The sequence below is a fragment of the Porites lutea genome, chromosome 10 (assembly GCF_958299795.1).
Source record: "Porites lutea chromosome 10, jaPorLute2.1, whole genome shotgun sequence".
Lineage (NCBI taxonomy): Eukaryota > Metazoa > Cnidaria > Anthozoa > Scleractinia > Poritidae > Porites > Porites lutea.
Window position 1 is genome coordinate 14,574,738 of NC_133210.1, and position 20,743 is coordinate 14,595,480.

Sequence of the window (20,743 nt, forward strand, 5' to 3'; positions counted from 1 at the left end):
GAAGGAAAGCCAATCACATACAACAGGCAGGCAACCAATTGAACAAAACCTTTGCTGGAATGCAGTCACCAAGCAAAGAAAAACTGTTGCAAAAACAGGACAACTAAAACTAGAAATAAGTTTATGATCGGCACACCTATTTTCATTGTTATGATGAATTAATATTGTTTTTGTTGCATTTGATTCCATCAGATTAACCTTCTTTCAATGGAGCACAATTTTGACATTGTAAGTATATGAATTTCTCACTACACAGTGCAGCACTTAAAAACCCTAAGATCAAAATTTGAATTCTCATTTGGTACCCCTATTCATTTCCTACAGAAGTAGTGGAGAGAGTTTGATAAAATATCAAGCAAATTCATCTTGCATGATCTTGTCCATAATTCTCATGACCACTCTGTTCTGCAAAGTATTGATATTACAAGGAGAAATTTGATGCTGATCACTCTTAGGGCTTAAAAGGTTAATAAAAATATGAAAGTGGAGTGGGTGATACTACTTGACTTATAAAATTGGTGTCATGGAAGTGATAATGGTGATGATGATAATGATGCCGACGATGATGATGATGGTGGTGGTGATGATGATGATGATGATGATGATGATGATGGTGGTGGTGGTGGTGATGATGATGATGATGATGATGATGATGATGATGATGATGATGATGATGATGATGATGATGGTGGTGGTGATGATGATGATGATGATGGTGGTGGTGATGATGATGATGATGATGGTGGCGATCATAATGATGATAGGAAAATGCATAATTTCCTTTTTATAACTCAGTCCAACTTTTTTTATACATGTATGTGTTATTTTGAAGTCACTTTCACATTTGGCTATGTTTAAATGTCCTTTAATCATGTGTTTTGGGTGTCCTTACCCTGTCGGTGTCTCCTGTGGGCACTTGTTGACTTTTTGAAATATTTGCAGATGAATCATGGCTGTCGAGCATTGACATACCTAATGGAAGCTCTCCCAAGATCAACAGCTGTAGTAGTGGAGGCAGTGCCTGTGTTTATAGAGAAGGTACATTTGTATGACCTCAGAAGCTGTGAATGGGTAAAAGGTTTTCAGGGGTTTCAATAAGCACCAATGACTGTCAAAACATGTCTATGTCAGCTACTTTGCTCAGAGAAGTTGGCTTTTTTTTCCGATAGAGGAAACAAGTAGTTTTTATAATGTCATAAAGAAAAAATATTTAGTCATAAAATCTGAATGAAACGTAATAATGACGTGTTTTCATAAAGGCCCCCTTGTTTTATATTATGCTTTTAGTTATGTGAAGGCTGTATTTCAGTCTGCAATTATTCACACGTTTCTTCATAGGTTTATGGGGAATTTGCTTTTCTGCAAATGTTTGTAATTAAGTTATTTTCATTTGATCATTGCTTGTGGGAGTTGCTTGTGTGGCTGATAAATCACCATGAAAAAGTGAAAAACACACTCTTTTCGGCACCCCAGAACGCTGGAAATCACATTGTAGGGCTTTGAAATTTCACAATTTTCTGGAGGAGCATGCCCCCAGACCCCCCAGAGAAAGCGGACCAACGGACTCTTCTACATACAGTAGGTTATTTCTTTATAAACCTGCTGGCTACTTCAATTTTTATCAAACCCCCTTGGTTATGATGAACCGGTTGGATTTCAGGAGCAAAATTATCAATTGCCATGTTGAGATGGTCATTGTTGTTGCCTCTTTTTTCTTCTTACTACATGTACAGAGATTGGTTTTTTTTCTAGATTCTCTTGTTATTTCCACTCTTTTAAAACCAACAATGTATGAATTTCACTAATAATTCCTTTTACATCATTATGGCAAAATTTTCTTTAAATTCTGTACTCCTTTTGATCCCAATTTTTCAAGGCCAGTTAGCACTAACCTGGGGTTAAATTTCAACCAAGGTTTCTTTCTTTTCATCAAAAGCATTTTCTTGTATTACTTTCTTTATTATATACTAAAACAGTGAATAGTGTTTTTCACACGCTCTGATTGGCTACTCAATCAGTGAATATCCTGCACTATACACTGATTTACCTCCAGTTCCTCCAAGAGAGCGACGCCAGACTCACGTAGGTTGCGAGCAAAATGCTTTCCCGGTTTGCTGCCGTAACAAACTAAGAAATTTCACAACTAATCAAGCGAGCTATTTCCGAAATACATGAAGAAGGTGACGAAGTTCGGTTTGGAAGTTTTAACAGGTAAAGCTTTGTCTTTTTGACTTGAATAGTTCTTGATAAAACCGGTGAAAAAGTTTTTTGTTTACAAATGCAAATTAAGCTTAAGTCTTGTGTTACTTTATTTAGTTGACTTGTTCATAAGTAAATAAATTTAATAATCTTTTTCACAGGATTATTTTAAATACAAACAGAATTCACAACTCCTTTTGAAGAAACTTCCCCGCAAGAGCTAAACAAACCCCTTCAAAAGTTTCATTTGTCACTAAGAAAAAACGACGGCCGCGGCCATTCGGTCATCGCACACCAAAATTGTGATCGTTGGCAACAGTAAATGAGTTTAAAATCATCATTTTGTGCTCAATTATCTCACTGTTTTAGTATATACTAAAACAATTATTCACCTCAGTGTCAGTGGCTAGTAATGGATATTTACCTGGCCGCTTCGGGGCCTCGGTAAATATCCAATACTAGCCACCTCTGCTTCAGTGAATAATTGTTATATATTCTCTTTGAAGTATCCAGTCATCGAATTGCAGACAAAAAGAGTTAAAGTGAATTTGCTTTTCAAGCTTTCATATCTGAATTCAAATTTCCCACTAACCCTGGGTTATCTTAACCCAGCTGAGCTTTGAACAACCTACACGTGTAGCCCTGGTGTGCAGCCATTTTATGCCTTTAAGAAGTAAACAAACTGAAATGATAACTTCACTTTTATTTTATGAAGCTTCAAGTCATCCAGTGCATGGATGTAGCAGAACAAGCACTGACTGCTTTAGCTATGCTGTCCAGGAGACATGGAAAAGCAATTTTACAAGCAGTAAGTATTTACTCAGGCAGCATGCAATGAAAGTAGTGTCGGATAACCTGGAGCTAATGGATTTTGCTATTGGGTTAGTGAATTCTGTGCATAACTTGCCCAGTGGGCAAGTGAAGTATTAATGAGAAATTCAGCTTACAGAAGAACTGTGAAATCATTTCTGCTCATCTAGAAATTTGGGGGGCTAGTTGAAATGACGTTTGGGCTAGTAAATGCTAGCTTCAGCTTGCCTGAATGGCAAGCTGTAAAATGAATTTCTTTGCACCTTGACTCAGGCCCTGTTAGGGTAAAATTAGGCTTGCAACAGGGACTTAAGGCAAATGAAATTGTGACAAATGACGTGAAGATCAGTTGAAACTGTGACAGCTACAAAGAAAATCTCAAATACAGTAGTTAAATTCCAACAGCAAATGGCAACATGGCCTCCTCCTCAATACACAAAATGACCGTTTTTGAAATTCAGACTAGAGACAAACATATAAGTTCCCCAATAAGAGGGCCTCTTTTCTACTGAATCATTAAAAAATAACAGAATGGTTAAAACTTGAATCAGTTGGTACAGTTTTTTCTAGTTGAAATTCATTTCCATCCTGCACAACAAAGGCCAAAGAAAGGCCTTAATAGTTTGGCTAGAGAAGTAGAATAACTACTACAAAAAACATGTGGCAAACATGGTAGGAGCATCCAGGTTTTTAGATTGGAAAAGATGGCTTTAACAAATATTAGAGTGTGCTTTTTGTTGAGTTCATTTTGCTGTGTTATCTCTTCTTTAGGGAGGAATGTCAGCCTGTCTGTTGTTTTTGGACTTCTTCTCAATATCAGCACAGGTATGATTCAGATACAGTTGTATAGAAAAATAACTATTAAGAATCAGTGGTCTTAAGTCTAGTCCTGCTCAATGCCTTCTTCTGATGTTGATTTCTTTCAGTTTTACTGTGCAGTGCCCTTAATCAAAGTTAACTCGTCTACAGTACAGCTATTTAATTTAGTTAAGATCACATTCTTGTTAATACATGCAGTCTACAATGTTATATTGATATCTATAGATTCTACTAAGTTTGCTGTACATTGACAGATAATTGACAGAAAACCTCTGTTCAACATTGTTTTTGCCACATTTGAACAGGTGCACAGGGGTAGCTGAGAAAGTGATGCATAATATAATCAAATCTTCTCTCTTCTCTGTTTTCAGAGGTCAGCCCTGTCAGTAGCTGCCAACTGTTGCCATAGTATTGGTGTTGGTGACTTTCATCTGGTTGCTGATTCTATCCCAATCTTGAGTGGAAGATTACAACATCAGGTAGAACAAAATACTTATAGAGCTGCAAACAACAGTTGGTCATTGGGGAATATCTGACCAGCTTGGAAAAAAAGTAGTGTCTGTTAACCTGGTACCAGTGGATTTTGCTATCAAGCTAGTGAATTCTGTTCTTATCTTGCCCAAAGGACAAGTGAAGTTTTGGGGGGAATTCAAAGTGCAGAAAAACTGTAATCTGTGCTCATCAAAAATGTTTTTCAGGCTAGTTGAAGTGACTTTTGACCAGTACATGCTAGCTACAGCTTGCCTGAATGACAGCCTGTAGAACTGACTAAGATTTGCCCATTGTCTGACAAAATCCTATTTGTATTTGGACTTGATAACCAGATTATAACCAGACAGGTCAAAATACAAATGACTATCATTATGAAGCTGTATCTTTATAGTCAATATTTGTAATGAACGTTGTATGCCTGGCATTTTTTTAGTTTGTCTGACCAAAATGGTGACATTTTCAGACAGAAATCAAAGTGGACAGATGGTGAATTGTTGTTTGAGGAAATTTTATAAAGTCATAACTTTTCACCAGTGGAATGCCTAATTAAAACTGATCTTCTATCAAATTCTTTTACCTAAAATATGGAAATCAAACCGGGTTATTTTGGTGTAGAGGTTGGGGTTTAAAGGGTCACTGGTAACTCTGCCATTGTTTGCAGGATAAGAAGTCAGTGGAGAGTTGTTGTGTGGCATTTTCAAGACTTGTAGAAAGCTTTCAGACAAATGAGGTGAGTCATATTTTTCATTTCCCGGTTCTTTTCTGTTTTTTTTTCTCACAATTCCATCTTCTTCTAGATGAGATCAGAAAGCAGATTATTGTACTGGTAGTTAATTTTTTATCAATGTATTTCAGAAACACCTTGGGGAACTTGCTTCTCATGGCCTTCTCAACAACTTACAACAGTTGGTGAGTAAACTATTTCTCATGAATTGTCAAAGTACCATTTCAAACTTTATAACATCTTTCAACTTACCAGTTACAAAGAAAATCATCCTCATGGCTGTACTGTTAATCCCTGTGGGCCTTAAGCTCCGAGCTTTTTTCAACTGCCTTATCACGTCAGATTTTAAAGTTGCAAGACACTGGAGATCCTGTGACTTTTCAAGGGCTCAACCTTGGCACTGTCTGAGCTATCACAAAATATATGTTGCTATTAATTTTTTATTTGAGTTAATTTTTGTTTTTCTTTTGTGTTAAATTCTTTAGCATACATTACCTTACCCAAAAACGATGGAAAAATTAAAAATTAACTGAAATAAAAAGTTAACTACAACATGATACATTGTAAAGTAAACTTTTTCTTAACTCAAAGCTGGAGATTAATGCATTGATCTGAAATTATTGCTTTAAATTTTTCTGTGTCAAGTTTTCCCTTATTTTATGTCATGTTTTCTGTTTTTTTTTTCAACATAGCTGATGATGACTCCACCAGTCATTAGCACTAGTACATTTGTGATGGTTGTCCGCATGTTGGCCATGCTGTGCAACAGCAGCCCAGCCATAGCAGTACAGCTTCTAAGGCAAAGTAAGTCACTCAGTGATATTAATAAACAGCTTTGCTGAATACATTTTGTTTTAGTGGTCACACCAAAGTATTTCATTCAGACTCCAAAGTTAGAACTACATGCTTAAGAAATAGTAGCATGTGAAAGTACTGCTGAAGAGGTTTCATTTGAATAGTAACGCCTTAGGATTTTGTCCACGGACTCAAAAGTTAGAACTACATTCTAAAGAAATACATGTGAATGTACTACTGAAGAGGTTTTGTTTGAATAGTCACACCATAGGATTTCATCCACAGGCTTAAAAGTTAGAACTACATATTGTAAATAAATAGTACCATGTGAAAATACTGCTGAAGAGGTTTTATATGGGTTGAATGGTCACAGAATCGCTTTTTGTTCACAGACTCAAAAGTTACTGTTGATATTTATGATTATTGGGTGACATGCAAAATGAAGTATTTGTGTGGCTATAGATGATACTCAAATTAGGGGAAAAAGGATCAGTAACAGTTTTTTTGAATATTGTACTTTATTGTGATTCTGTTTCAGATGTATCAGACACAATTCTTTATTTATTGTTGGGAACCACAGAGCCTGCAGAGATAGAAAATGCAGAGGTATCTTTCATTAAAAAATAAATAAATAAATAATAGCTAGAGTAATAATCAAAGGGAATGCGGGCGAAATAGATTGAAGGTGAAAACACTCTTGCCGTCTGTGCTGTTCTTTCTGTATGTTTTGCTTGATTGAAGGCCCATGATCAGATTGCAAGTGATAGAAGGTGCAAACGTGCATGCATTTGCACATTCTTTGCATTCCATTCATTCTTAGTGGAAGTCCAAACAAATGTGGGCTATAGATGTGCCACTTATGTGTAAAAGTGACCTGGTAATTAGGATTGCTGGCTCTGCAATTATTGGTGTTTACTTTTTCTCACTGTGTAAGGGTATAATAAAGTCAAAGCCAGTTACAGGATATGAGTGCAGGATTGTGCAGACTTTTTAAAACTTTGTAAGGGTGAATGAAACACAGTTAAGCCAATTGCTGGATTAGAGGGCAGGGATTGCGCAGATAGCAAGAGAGGAAGGCAGCACCCACTTAGCCTACAATACACAAGCCTTGTTGTGTTATTGAGCACTTTTCTACAAATCAAAGGATTTAAACTGGCCAAAGTGTCTCCTTATGAGTAGAAACAATAGCAGTGTAGCAATAGTAGAGCTGCATTGATCATAACTTCATTTCTTTCCAGCTGTTATCAAGAAGTCCACAAGAATTCTTCGAAATAACCTGTTTTATCAGGTTTGTTGATAAGTTTCAATTATCTTCAACAATTATTATTAGCTTCCATCCATGTTGATATGTAGACATTTTAAAGTATTTTCCTCTCTGGTTGTGACATTTCTTAACACTCTTCCACATTTTTATCTGGTAATAAGTTTGATTTCTTGTAGTATCAGATCTGTTCTTTAAATCTTTGTATTAACTCTTGTATTTTCTTTTCAACAGTGAACTGCTTCCAAAACTACCTACAGATGGTAAGATAACTTTAATGTTGAGCAGTTAAGAAGGGCAAGAGTGCAATCCTTGAGCTTAGTATCCAGTCAATGTCATCATTATTTGTCAGGGACAATTTTTTTTTCTGACAGACATGTGGTTACTAACATGTGTTAAAAGTGAAGGCAATTTCTATTGTCATGAACATTACAAATCAACCCATTTGCTTACAACAAATGTTCCATTCCAATTATACCCCTCCTCCCTACCCCTCAGTTAAGGCCCATCTTTATGTATTTATTTATATCTTGCTTTGTTTGTGAACATTTTGTTCCTTCTTTTAAAGACCAGGGGACTTTGCGGTACCATAAATCCTCTATTAAGCCCCCTATAGGGCTTATTTATGTTAGGCCCATTTAAGGGGGAGGGGGGCTTATTTAATTTAGAAACAACAATGGCATAAGTTCTCCATAAAGAACTAGAATACAAAGTGGAAAAGCTCAAGTACAAGAAGTTTTAGGTCATGCAGCCCAGGATCAGAATCAAGTCAGAACTTCCAGTTGGTAAATAAACCATCCCAGATCAGTCCACCCAACGTTTTACGGTCGTGATTGATTAATACAGTCTATCATTTATTAGCGAAGAATAATCATGGGAGGGGAGGGGTGCTTATTAGAGGGAGGGAGCTTATTTGAGAAGGGGGGGCTTAATAGAGGATTTATGGTATGTAGTAATCAGCCCTGAAAAAAAAAGGTTTTAACATAAGAAGTGAAAGTTAATGGTTTTGTAATCTCTAGGGTGTCATTTGTGCACACCCTATTAGGGACTTTTATTTTTTTTCTGTCATACAATCGTCATAATACAGTGGACTCTCTCTTTACAGACACCTCTCTAAGACAGGCGCCTCTGTAAAGCTGACACCTAGAGTTGGTGCCTGCCTTTCTTTACCCCCTTTATTTGACTCTCCATAAGATGGGCACTTAGTGCGCTTTCCACTTGTCCGAACTGGCCGGCGGGACGTTTGCCCGACCAGTCAGTTTGAAAATGAAATAGGCTTTTTCCAAGAGTTTTTGCAGAAGAACCATCTCCTTCGTGCATACTATTCAGGATTCGACTGATCTGGCTGGAGAGTTCTGATTAAAAGGGACGTTATCATTATGACGGGAATGGTCTGGTCAGTCAGTTCTGATAAAATGGAAAGCACCCTTAGTACCCATCCCAAAGGTTTCTGCCTGTCTTTGAGAGACTTGACTGTACACACATACTGTTACTTGCGTCTCATGACATCCTCCCATTACAGGTATATTTTCAGTGGATACATTGCTTTGTAAGCCACAGCAGAAGGCAGAGCAAGGTCTGTGGCAGTGGAGAGATGACAGGGGACTGTGGCACACATACTCCTGGATTGACAGCAAGATCATAGAAGCTGCTTATCAGAGTGGCGAGGATGAGCTGACCCTCACTACTCTGGGAAGAACTTACACAGTCGACTTTAACACTATGCAACAGGTGAGATCAAAATTTGAATTCTCATTTGTTGCCCCTATTCATTTGCTACAGAAGTAGTGGGGAGAGGTTGATAAAATATCAAGCCAATTCATCGTGTGTGATCATGTCAGTAATTCTCATGACCACTGTGTTTTATAAAGCATTAATATTACAAGGAGAAATTTGATGCTGATTACTCACAGGGCTTAAAGGGTTAAAATAATGAATACACTCTTTTTATAAGAACCTACATGCCAGGAACATAACCGAGGCTCAGAGAAGAACAAGACTTTCAGACCAAATTGCACTCCACTCATTTCAATTACCATTTTAAATCAAAGTAAGAGATGCATTCTTTCTTTGTAGACCAATGAGGATACAGGCACTTCAAGACAGATTCAAAGATGCCCCAATGGCAGTGAGACAAATACTACCGTCTCAAATACAGATGAAGCTAAAGTTGCAGGAAGGGATGAACGTGAAGTGGTATTACGTGAGGAGACTGAATTGGCTTCCTCGTACACATGTGGAATGTTTTCTGCTCTGTACAAGATATTCAGCTCGTCTGTGGGACCTGCTGTCAGACACAAATGCGTGAACGCTATTCTTAGAGTACTGTATCATGCGCCCCCAGAACTGTTGGGCGTGGTCTTGAAGAGACACCCAATTTCAAGCTTGATTGGAGGAATGCTACAGTCAAATGACTTGAGGGTCATAACAAACGCTCTTCAAATGGCAGAAATTGTAATGCAAAAGCTGCCTGATGTGTTTCATGTGTCATTCAGAAGAGAAGGAGTGATGCATAGGGTTAGAGACTTGGCCAACGGTCTGTTGGCAAATAAACCAAGCACGTCAGGAAAAAACTGTTCATCAGAGAATTTAGCAAGCAGTAGTGACGTTGAAAGTCCAACACAGAGAGTCCCTGAAAATGCACCATCATTACCAGTAACCAGGTCAGAGATCTCTGTCTTTATGTTCGCATCCCATTTTTACCTGAAAGTTAACGCCCTAATTTTTTACGCTAATGTTAGGATTATTGAAAACACTCAAGGCTTCCTTTGTCTTCGTTGAAGCGCCCGTCCACAAATCCATCTCCACAGCCACCTACTTATTTATATACCTAGCTACCCGTCCAGGTAATTATCTCATCCAACCACCCACCCACCTACCCGTGTATTGTTTCATCCACCCGCCCATCCTTCGATTCCATCCACCCACCCATCTATCCTCCACCAGCCCATCTATTTATCCACCCACCCATCCATCTGCCCACCCACCCATCTGCCCATCCGCCCATCCATCTATCCATCCATCCACCCAATCTATATGCCCACCCATCCGCCCATCAATCAATCCATCTATCCATCGGCCCACCTACCCAGCCACCCATAAATACATTCATCCAACCATCCCATCCAAAGTAACCTTAAGGACCGTCAACTTGCAAGGATTAACCTGACCGGAATTATTTTATCATTGTTACCAGAAGCATAACCATGTTGTTACTTTATCACCTTGATTTTTTTTTGTATTTTAGGAGGCTGGGGGATGTCTTGCGGAGGAAACGCTATTCAAAACGTCCAAGTAGAGGCAAAGCTACAAGCATTGCAAGCACATCAGATGCGTTTGTTGGTGACGTTGCTAGGCAGCAGATAGGTGCACCTTCTTCAAAGACGATGCTTCACGAGAGTAGAGCTTCATTTTTGGCCTCTCAGTCTTCAAGACTTAGTTGCCGGTCTTCAGTGCTCTCAGAACGACCAGCTAAGGTACAGCATAAGAAGGTTGTACCAAGGGCAGATTTAGGGTTGGGCCGAGGGGGCCGTGCCCACCCCTTTTCCTTTGAAATTTTGTATTATTTTTATAGAATTCTCAGAAAAACAAAAAGTATCTATGTAGCTGGCAAGTGGGCAAGTGTCCCGCCCACCCCTTTCTGAATTTTCTGGATTCGCAACTGTGTACATTACCATATATCTGTTCAGGAACAGTGGAACCCCGATTTAATGCAGTGTCAAGGGACTGGGGAAATTTGTTTGTTAGATCGAAAATCTCGATTTAACGAATTTTCGGGAAAAAAAAATTCTCGTCATGTCGAGTTATACTTAATAATTAATTTTCAACGTCCAGCATTTCCCGATTATGAACAATTTACACTATACAAAGCTATTGTCTCAGTACAGAGTTGTACATGCCATAGCTACGGCACTATAAGCTCTAGAAGAGGCAAACGAAACTGGTTAAAACCACTGTGCTCATAAATTTTATCCTTGTTGGTCAGTTTCTCATTCATCTTCATCAGATGTTGACATTTATCCGTTATATCGAAGTATATTATACTCTTCTAGATTGCGTTCGTTATAACGTAAATTTCGTTTAATCGAGGTTCTGTTCCACACATTTTACTGTCATTTTGGCCCGGCTGAAGAAAATCGTTCGTTATATAGAAGTTCTTTAAATCAAGGTTCTGCTGTAGTTCGTAAGCTTTTAACCACCAAGGATGATCTGCATGTAATTTCTCCATATAACATCACTGCTTCATCAAACGTAAAGGTCGTGAGAATATAAGAATGATCATGGAATAAGAGTCTCGATTAGTGAATCTGTGCCAGGCTCTCAGCCAATAGGGACGTCGCAAAAACAACGGAAGTCAAGATAAAATAAGACCGGGCGGAATCTGGGAAAGAGGGCAGCCGATCTCTCTCCCCAGCCTTCGCGCGTTTTTTTGCACAAGTTTTCACGGTCTCTGCACATTTAAGATCTTGAAACCTGGGACAGGTTATCATCGGTAACCAAATTCTCCTTATCAACACCTGATGAAGTGTGTAGGCAACAGTGTTCAGAATGTGTATGCTCACATTAGGGTCAAAGGGTTGGCTGGAGTTAAAGTATTTGTTTAGGTTCCCAATGGTGTCTTTTGGAAGATAGAGTATTATGAAGTATATTTAACAATTATTCTACGAGTGTGCGTTGGATATGAGATGGTAGAGAGCCAACGAGGTGTGTAGCACCGAGTTGGCTATAATCATGTTATATCCAACAAGCGCGAGTGGAATAATTGTTTTAAAATATCGCGAATTCTTCCCGACTTTATTTCTAAAAACAAGCGATTTTCATCTTGTTTTTAATTTTGAGCAGACGCGTACAGTTACCATATTTGGAGAGCATGTATATCATGGCTCATATGCCATGATGGCCAAGCCAATTAGAGCGCTAGGATAGCATTTTTCAATGATTCAGTTTTACAGATTATATATTTTTTTGGTTCCAGTTGGAAGCATCTGTTGGAAATGGCATTTCAGAAAATCACGAAAAAATTTTAACATGGATAAAAGAGCAAGGTGAGAACCCAAAAAACATAAATCAAGTCGCGGTAGGCTTTAATACAACATTGAACAAGAACCTTGACTGAGATGGGTGAAAGTAACTGGAAGATTGGATTTAAGGAGCTGTGTCACGAAACGTATCAAAATTCAAACGGTCGGAACTGCCACCAAATTGGGTGAAACGTAAAAATGACTGCTCAAAACATGCAGAGAAGGTGTAAATAACTCAGCAAATACCAAAGGAGTAACGGATGAACAAACTTGGAGAAGATTGAAACGGGTTGCAATTGTGCTTTTTGATAATTTGGTAGCCTAACATTTTTAGAGTTCATTTTTTTTGTTTGTTACGTTTGATATACTGCTTGAGAGGCATGTTTCTTTGACAAAAAAACAGTGATTTTGCCATTTACAAGTGCAGTGGAACCTTCACTAATGGCCACCTCTCTACATAATGGCCATTTTTTTGATGGACAGTCCATACATTCACTCTTGTTTCCACCTCTCCACAACGGCCACCTCTCCACAATGGCCACCTCTTCAACGGCCACCTGTCTACAACAGCCACCTCTCCACAACTGCCACCTCTCTATAACGGCCATTTTTTTGGCGGACAGTCCATACATTCATTATATTGTTTCAACCTCTTTACAACGGTAACAACGGCCACTTTCTTCTGTCCCCAATGTAGAGAGGTTCAACTGTAATTTAACAAGTTCCGTAGCAAATGAGGACGTGTAATGCGCATTTTAAACAAAGTAACTTAGACAGCCTCGACACGCGCCTTAAATGAAAGCTCTGGGATGGAAGTTTAAGTAACAACATGTTAACATTTTTGTTGCAGCTACAAAATTCTGTGCTGAATACTTTGATCAACAGAAGGGTGATTCACACCCTGCCCTTAGTGTTCTACGTCAGTTAAAGAGTGCTGCGGAACAACTGACTCTAGAGGTGAGTCGTTTGTTTAAACAGCTTTCAGTGAGGCTTCTCATGTACCTAACTCCACTGCCGCATTATGCAATCTCCTAGCGAGCATAAGCAACGAAGACGGCGGAAGCAACGAGAAGGTTAAAAAAGTAATAGGTTGGGATTCGCAAAACAACAACTTTGGCAGGTGCAGCACTTTTTTTTGTACAATTCTTTGCCGTCGTTGCACTTGTACGACTTGAAATTTCCTAATTTTTTATTTTTATTTTTAAGTTTTATGACTGCTTGAAAACAAGACATGCCTTCCATTAGAAAATTCGAAAACAACTCTTTTCCACCTGTACTGTAAAGTGGGCTATTTTGTAAAACTTTGACAAGTGTAATTTACAAATGCAGGTATTGTTTTCACACTCTAAAACAATGGCTACACTTGTAAATTACACATGTAAAAGTTTTGTTCAATTGACCCCAGGCCACAGCGTTTACCCAGGGGAGAATGGTACACTGTTTTTAAGATAAGGAAAGTGAATAACACCGTTTAAAAGCACCACAGCTGAATAGCTGTCTCAAAAGTTGTCAAAAAAAAAAAAAAGTTTTGTAAACATCTTGCAAACGTCTTACAAATATTTGTCCGCACTGATACAGCAACATTTTCTGACTCGTGTCTTGACCATTCTAGTTTAGGTTCAGGCCTTTATTTTATTTATATTTTTATTCATTCATTCATTCATTCATTCATTCATTCATTCATTTACTCACTCCCTCATTTATTTATTTATTTATTTATTTATCTTTTTATTTATTTACAGAAGGAAGATTTTGTGCCAGCACTTAAGGTGAGAGTTCTCGGGAATGCTGCCAAAAACAAAAACAACGACAACAACGTTGAAAGACATCAATCAAAATGTACAATTTGTGATTGGAAATGTTGTTCTTAAACAAAAATTGTCATTTTTTATAACGCTCCCCTTCTGAATCTGTGGCTGTAACTACAGACAATTCAAGCTTTGTTGATGGCTAACTTATACAGACAGAATAAAACTGTCGCTATTTTGAGCTTTCTCTCCCTTGGATTCTAATCCATTGTCTTGAAAGCGTCAGATAAACCAGGAGCTGAATGCAACTTTGTCGACTCTAGTTCTGCTAGTATTCTCAGTAATAAACTAGGCAGGTGAAGCTCATTTCGGTAATGTTAGTCGGCTTTCAATATTTTTGATTTCCCCTCATTATCCTCAAATTCAAGTTAATTCCACTTCACTGCCAAAAATGAAATTATCTTGTGCGTTCTTTGGTTTAAAATTTTCAGGAGATTTCTGATGTGTTGACTAATGAAGACAACAGCGCATGTGCATTTGAGATACTTCACAGTGGAATGGTACCCAATATTCTAAGGTATGGTCATTCTTTCGTTAAGAATTAACACAGCTGTTTTCAGTTGAACAACAAGAGTAATTTCCATCGTCCCTAGTTTTTTCACCCTAGCTTCACTATCCCGATTCCTGGAACAGCCTAGATTGTCTTCACTTTTTGATTGGCTAAAATTTTTCATACCGCTTCTTTCACCAATCAGAAGTTACCACTGAACAAATGTGGCGTACCTGTGAGCATTTTCCCGCGCTACAGAATCTGCAACACGGATGCATTCAGTCACATGGGCTCAGTTGTTCACAAAAGTACAATTTGTTTTATCTATTGATTTATTTACTTATTTGTATCTCCTTACATAGGTATTTAACATCGACAGAGGCAGATGACGCTCTTCCCCAAGAAAAACGAATGAGAATATTTTTCCACGTTTTTGCTGGTCTGCCGGTCAGTATTAAATTAACATCCTTTTTTAATTCTCTCTTGTCTGTTGTTCTTAGAAGGGTTATCAATTTTAGTTACTTTTTTTATCCCTGTTTTTTATGTAAACGACACCATGTACTTGTTTTTCTGGCCACAAAAAACAATCTATCGTTGAAGTGTTCGTTGTGAGGATTTTTCTAATTTCAGCGTACACTAACCAGTTTTTAAAACGACTTTCGACCTCTCAGCTGAAACTAGCCTCCATTGCAGGCGCATTCTCTTTGCTTATAATCGCCATCTTTGATTTGGAAAGCAAAGGAAGACTTGGAAGAGAAGAGGGTGTGTTTAAGGCTGAAAGAAGACGGCGGTTGGATGAAATCCGGTAGAAGGAGGTCACACACCTTTTGAAGCGTACAATGTATATCATATACCTGCCGTGAAGTATAGTGATATAAAGGGTTAGAACACAAAGTGAATGATATGTTCATACAGGATTTTGTGCCCGTCAGAAGGTGGCGACCTACTTCTATGGAATTCCATCTAAAGCCACGACCATTTGGGGGATTGCGAGGTAGGGAGACGGCAGGGAGGGGTGGGCTGCCCCCTTCCCCCGTCCCCCGTCCCCCGTTTCTTTAACTAGTGCCTTACATTCCAGCAAACGTTATTGTGCAAGCCCCCCCCCCCCCCCCCCTCCTAGAAACGTCGCACTGCAGTTTAATCAAAACTGTTTGATATAACGCTACAAATAGTGGTAAACATGAAGTTTGTCGTTATATTTTCTTCTTCCAGGAGACATGCTCACCTGGAGATATCAAACTTGAGGTAAAGACCTTTCTGTGATTTAAGAACTCACGTGTAGTGCAAAGGTTATTACTAGAGAGGGGGATGTATTGTGGGTACAACAAGTTGGAGCCTCGGTCTCATACAGTGGAACCTCGGTATAACGAAGGGCCAAAACACTGGTTCGTTATATCGAGGCTCCACTGTATATTTTTGATTGAGCTATAATTGTTGTGTGTATCAGTTGTAAAATTTCATTTTGTTTTTCCTTCTTCAACAGAGTGAGCCCAACGTGGGTGCCCTGATCGCTTTGATACAAAAACTTCACTTGTGTATTAATCAGTTGGAACAGGTAATAGACTGGCTATATAACAATTTCATTTCTTTTCTCAAATAGCTAGCTTGCGTTGCAGGCGTCGAAAGGGGAGGGGAGGGGAGGGAAGGAAAAGGAGAGAGGGATTGAGGAGAGAAGAAAAGGAGCCCCTTCCCTTTTCCCGTTCGTTCTTGTCTCAATGTAGGTTTCTGGGAAACTGCCTACCTTCCCCTCCCTTGAGCCAACATTTTGCCCTAAGTGAGAGAACAGTATAAGAGTCTGGGAAACTGCCCACCTGCCCCTCCCTTAAGCCAAGATTTTACCCTAAGTGAGAAGTAGGTTTTAATGATGGCTTATGAGAGGGGTAAGTGGGTAGTTTCCCCGAAACCTAAATAGATCCCTTTTTTGCGCCTGCCATGCAGGCTACAGGTTGTTAAATGGAAAACCTTTTACAAATTCCAGCTTTGTACAACAGCCATGCGCATGGACGGCCTATAAATGTAAATGGAAATGACGGATTAACCGTCTTGTTTTTCTCTCAAAAATAAGGTTGTTGTCTTGGAGAGAACATCTTATGTACCTGGTACCAAAATGTAAAATGCAGTTACCTGGGCTTTGTTATAAATCTGTTTTTTTTGTGCCGTCGTGGCTGAATCATCGACCCAGAATATATATCTGTTATCTCTCACTAGTATCTTTAAGGTACAGCCATATTTTAACAGCTTTGATCATTTTTGTAGCTTCCAGTCAAAGTCCATGACACTCCAGGCGGAGCAGTCGGGGCGAGGTAATTTTCCTTTTTTTTGTTTAAGCAACATTCATTTAGGACAATTCTCAGTCGAGTTACATAAATCATCATCATCATCATCATCATCATCATCATCATCATTATCGGTTTCAGTAATAACACATAATTTAACTTGGCACACAACTTTAATAGTGTCGTGTGTCAACCCAGAAGGCTAGTTATGTTGTGCACAACATCTCGCGCGAGAAACCCTCTAGTGCAATCTCTTTCTACTTCCTGCGACGTAGCCTTTTCTAGACCCTCTAGACGGGCTGGGACTTGGGAGGGAGGGCTGGGAAACTGATAACTATGCCTGACCTTTCAATCTAGCGCTCCTCCCAAATCTGTGATAATATAGCTACTTCTACTAATGATATTGCACCAAGTTAACACTGCTGACGTCATTCCGTTTTAGGGGGTCTCAAGCTCTTAGATTCTTCAGTTCCCACCAAATCAAGGTATTGTAAATTTAAAGTAAAAAATAATCGTCTTGCAATGTAATTGGTGTTGATTAAGGATACAGCAGGTCATCGTCGGCAATCAGGTTGTTTTGATTAAAAAAAATACGGATACCCCTTAGAGAACTGAGCGAAATGACTGGAATCTTAGGCGGAGAAGGTTTTCCTGGCGTTACTGAGTTGAACTTTGATTATTACTGACGAAATTGGAGATGTACCTTACCTAATGATACTTGAATTATTCTGTTAGTGTCTTCTACAAAGACACCCTGACTGCGAGGGCTTGAAGCAGTGGAAGCGTGGACCAGTGAAAATTGATCCTCTGGCGCTAGTCCAGGTAGGTACTGATTTGTTTTGGATCATTATACGTTGCTGGGAAACTCCCCACCTGCCCATCTCCTAAGCCAACATTTTGCCCCAAGTGAGAAGTAAGTGTTAATGTTGGCTTAGGGGAGGTGTAGGTGAGTAGTTTCCCAGAAACGTATAATGATCTGTTTTTTTAATACGTCAATGAAGTCTCTTTTAAGCTGGACAGTATCAGGATCAAGTCCTTTAGCTATCTTTCTTACGTTAGTGTTTGCATTTTAGAAAGGACTGTTCGCGCCCCTCGCTTCTCTTTGCTAAATCTACCCATTGATACCTAAGAGGCAGGCCTCTCTTCTTGGCCATTAACTTCCTTTGTCAATGACCTTTTTTTTTATTTGCGCTCAGCAGACGGCTACAATAGAGTTAGTCTCCAAGGCATCCACCCAGAGGGAGCTTACTTTGCCAGTAGAAAAAAAATCAAAGCGCCAAAGTCGATATGCTTTTGCTAATCTGACTCTGTATTGTATTCTAGGCAATCGAACGCTATCTCGTTGTTCGTGGTTATGGAAAGAAACGAGAGGTAATTATTGTCATTTTTTTGTTGTTGTAAAATTGTGTCCTTTTGTCCATAGCTGTCAGCTAGATTGTCAACAGTTTGAGCTTTACCGTCTATAGACCCACGACATTACTCTTACTTAATGCTGCTTTTGAGTATTCCCTCTTCCAAAAGAATGGCTCGTTTACATGTTCAGCAAAAGCACGGGCTTTATCAAACACAAGTAACCTACGTATAAACTGCGGCAGCCATTAGCACCCGGCTTTTTGTAACCTTATCCCGTTTATTCCGCGTAACACAATGACTCAATCATAGACAGTGCCACAAGAAAGTAGGAATCTCCTTTTTTAAGCTTGAGGTCTTGCTTGCGACTTTGCGTCATGTTACTATACTTCATGGTTTTGCTTTCTTGTGCAAATTAGGGGCTTTTGCTATTTTATTACCATATTCCATATGGAAGTAAACAACAAAATGACGCCGTCGTTCAAATTGCCTATCGAGTTTATTCTCTCTAATTCTCTGTCGAATTTGATGATAACTTTTATTTTATGGTAGCCTTTTTGTGTAATTTTCAATTATCATTATCACTAATTTTATAGAATCCTGATGATGATGGAAGTGACGATGATGGGTAAGCTGTTGAATATTGAGTGTGACGTTGTGTTGACTTTTTCTTGCGGGCCAATGCGGGAAATCCCGAGCGGGCGAGATCGGTGCATCTTGCCCTCTTGGATAGCCAATCAGAACGCAGGATTCGCTTCATCCTGCCCGCTCGCAGATTCAGCCATATCACAAGGGCAAAATAGTGAGTTTACGCAACAGGACGGAAGGAATTAGGGGACGAGAAATCACTATTACTTGCGTGTTTTGTCGTGATCTTCACTAACATCGGCACTCCGTCGGCTTCACAATAACAGACCTAAAAACTTACTTATTTACTTACAAGTCGGTAGCAATATTTACAGTTTCTTTGTCAAAAAAAAAAACATTAGAGAAGGGAATCATCTCGCTCATAATTGTTGTCATTTTCTTAGTTACTTAGTCAGTCAGTCAGTTAGTTAGTCTGTTAGGTAGTTAGTTTGTCTTTAGACGTTAATGAAGGTTTATTCCTTTTTTTCCAGTTCGGATGATGACATAGATGAATCTCTGGTAAGTCAATCATCCTCTTTGCAATATTGGCAATATTCTTTTCGATTTGTTTTGTTTTTATGTGCGTCACACACTTTGCTAATGCTTGATCCACTTTGACAGGCGACTGAACTACAAGGACAAAACAATTCAAGGTTTGTCATTATTTCAGTGTCTTCTGATAAAGAAATCATCCCATAATTGTATTCTAAAAAGCTGTTTCTTTCAAATTATGTTTTAAGAAAGAAAAAGATTAAACAATCGTCTTATGTCGACCTTAGGACAAAGAAAAATTCTTGATTCCCCGACAGAATTCGAACCTGAACAAAGTATCACTGGGTGAGGGCTATAGCTACTTAGTTATCATGGATACGTTTCTGGGAAACTTCCAATATACCCCTCCCCTAAGTCAAAATTAACACTTACTTCTCACTTAGGGCAAAATGTTGGCTTAGGGGAGTGGTAGGTGGGCAACAAAAAAGAAATCTCCAAAGGGACTGGTTTTGAAAACCAACATGGCCGCCGTTTTATTGTTTTGGAACGCCAATATGGCCGCCGTGACGTCATGTGAAAACGCTCTATTGGTGGCAAACAGAAATAAAAAACTCGAAAATTCGAAATTTCATTTTTGTAAAATCTTTATAATTAAATAGCACCGTGTCAAAGTTTTGCTGAAGAGGTTTCATTTGAATAGTCTCTATCTTCCAGATCTGTGGTCAAGATTCTATGGTGTTGCCATTCATCAAATAAAACTACTTTGTTAGAACTTTTGAGTGGTTCTATTCATTTCTTAGGATTTTACAAAAACGTTATGAGGAATATTTGTGATTCTTTTATATTGGCATTCTAGCCCAGTAAAAAGGCTAAGCTCGGCAGTGAATAAGGAAGATGATTTACTCGATACATAGGGGAAAATTGTAAGGGAATTTCAAGAGAAATTTTCTTGAGAGTGGCACTTGGCCTAAAATGGGGAAACAAACAGAGTTTAAGCTAAAACGTCTCGGGATAGATGCTTGAAACCTAGCGTCAGACGTAACTGTTAACGTAAGCCGTTAAAATAAAGAGTTTTGATGGTGCTGAACGTCCGGAGTTAACGGCTTGTTGTCTTAAATGAAAAGAGTATTGTTTTGGTGACACTTATGAGTTTTTTTCTGTATTTAGACATCAGCTGGAGATATTATTGGGTGACCATCCTCTGCCATACAACATGACCGTGTATCAAGCAATTAAGCAGTTTGGTCAGGTATGTTGGGTGAAGAAACCTTGGATCAGTTTAGGTTTCTGGGAAACTGCCCACCTACCCCTAACTCAACGTTAACATTTACGTCTCACTTGGGGCAAAATGTTGGGTTAGTGGTGGGGTAGGTGGGCTGTTTCCCAGAAACCTTGTAGCAAATGCCACAAAATATGTCGATAAAGCGTTGACGAGCAGTTCGCTAAGCCTTTGAGCGTCGTGTTGGAATATTTGGTAGCCTATAAGGGATAAGGTTTTATTGACTTCGTTAATTTACGAACAAACTGTGATTCTGGGTCGATGCGATAGTGATTCACAAATCGCTAGTGTCATTAACTG

General features: G+C 38.9%; 1 protein-coding gene across 1 annotated transcript in view; it reads left to right on the top strand.

The window, feature by feature from the left end:
* Positions 1-20,743, top strand: part of LOC140950257 (E3 ubiquitin-protein ligase TRIP12-like) — a 46,711-nt gene that overhangs the window by 10,809 nt on the left and 15,159 nt on the right. The window contains exons 14-42 of the mRNA XM_073399465.1: positions 193-228; positions 943-1,038; positions 2,915-3,007; positions 3,781-3,834; positions 4,200-4,307; positions 4,982-5,050; positions 5,176-5,229; positions 5,737-5,848; positions 6,378-6,445; positions 7,078-7,127; positions 7,335-7,363; positions 8,623-8,831; positions 9,177-9,763; positions 10,348-10,576; positions 12,076-12,145; positions 12,972-13,078; positions 13,864-13,890; positions 14,361-14,446; positions 14,782-14,866; positions 15,632-15,664; positions 15,903-15,974; positions 16,676-16,722; positions 17,138-17,180; positions 17,431-17,517; positions 18,019-18,066; positions 18,642-18,673; positions 19,164-19,191; positions 19,294-19,325; positions 20,332-20,413. Coding sequence (XP_073255566.1) covers positions 193-228; positions 943-1,038; positions 2,915-3,007; positions 3,781-3,834; positions 4,200-4,307; positions 4,982-5,050; positions 5,176-5,229; positions 5,737-5,848; positions 6,378-6,445; positions 7,078-7,127; positions 7,335-7,363; positions 8,623-8,831; positions 9,177-9,763; positions 10,348-10,576; positions 12,076-12,145; positions 12,972-13,078; positions 13,864-13,890; positions 14,361-14,446; positions 14,782-14,866; positions 15,632-15,664; positions 15,903-15,974; positions 16,676-16,722; positions 17,138-17,180; positions 17,431-17,517; positions 18,019-18,066; positions 18,642-18,673; positions 19,164-19,191; positions 19,294-19,325; positions 20,332-20,413 — 2,673 coding nt within the window. The remainder of the gene's footprint in view (positions 1-192; positions 229-942; positions 1,039-2,914; positions 3,008-3,780; positions 3,835-4,199; positions 4,308-4,981; positions 5,051-5,175; positions 5,230-5,736; positions 5,849-6,377; positions 6,446-7,077; positions 7,128-7,334; positions 7,364-8,622; positions 8,832-9,176; positions 9,764-10,347; positions 10,577-12,075; positions 12,146-12,971; positions 13,079-13,863; positions 13,891-14,360; positions 14,447-14,781; positions 14,867-15,631; positions 15,665-15,902; positions 15,975-16,675; positions 16,723-17,137; positions 17,181-17,430; positions 17,518-18,018; positions 18,067-18,641; positions 18,674-19,163; positions 19,192-19,293; positions 19,326-20,331; positions 20,414-20,743) is intronic.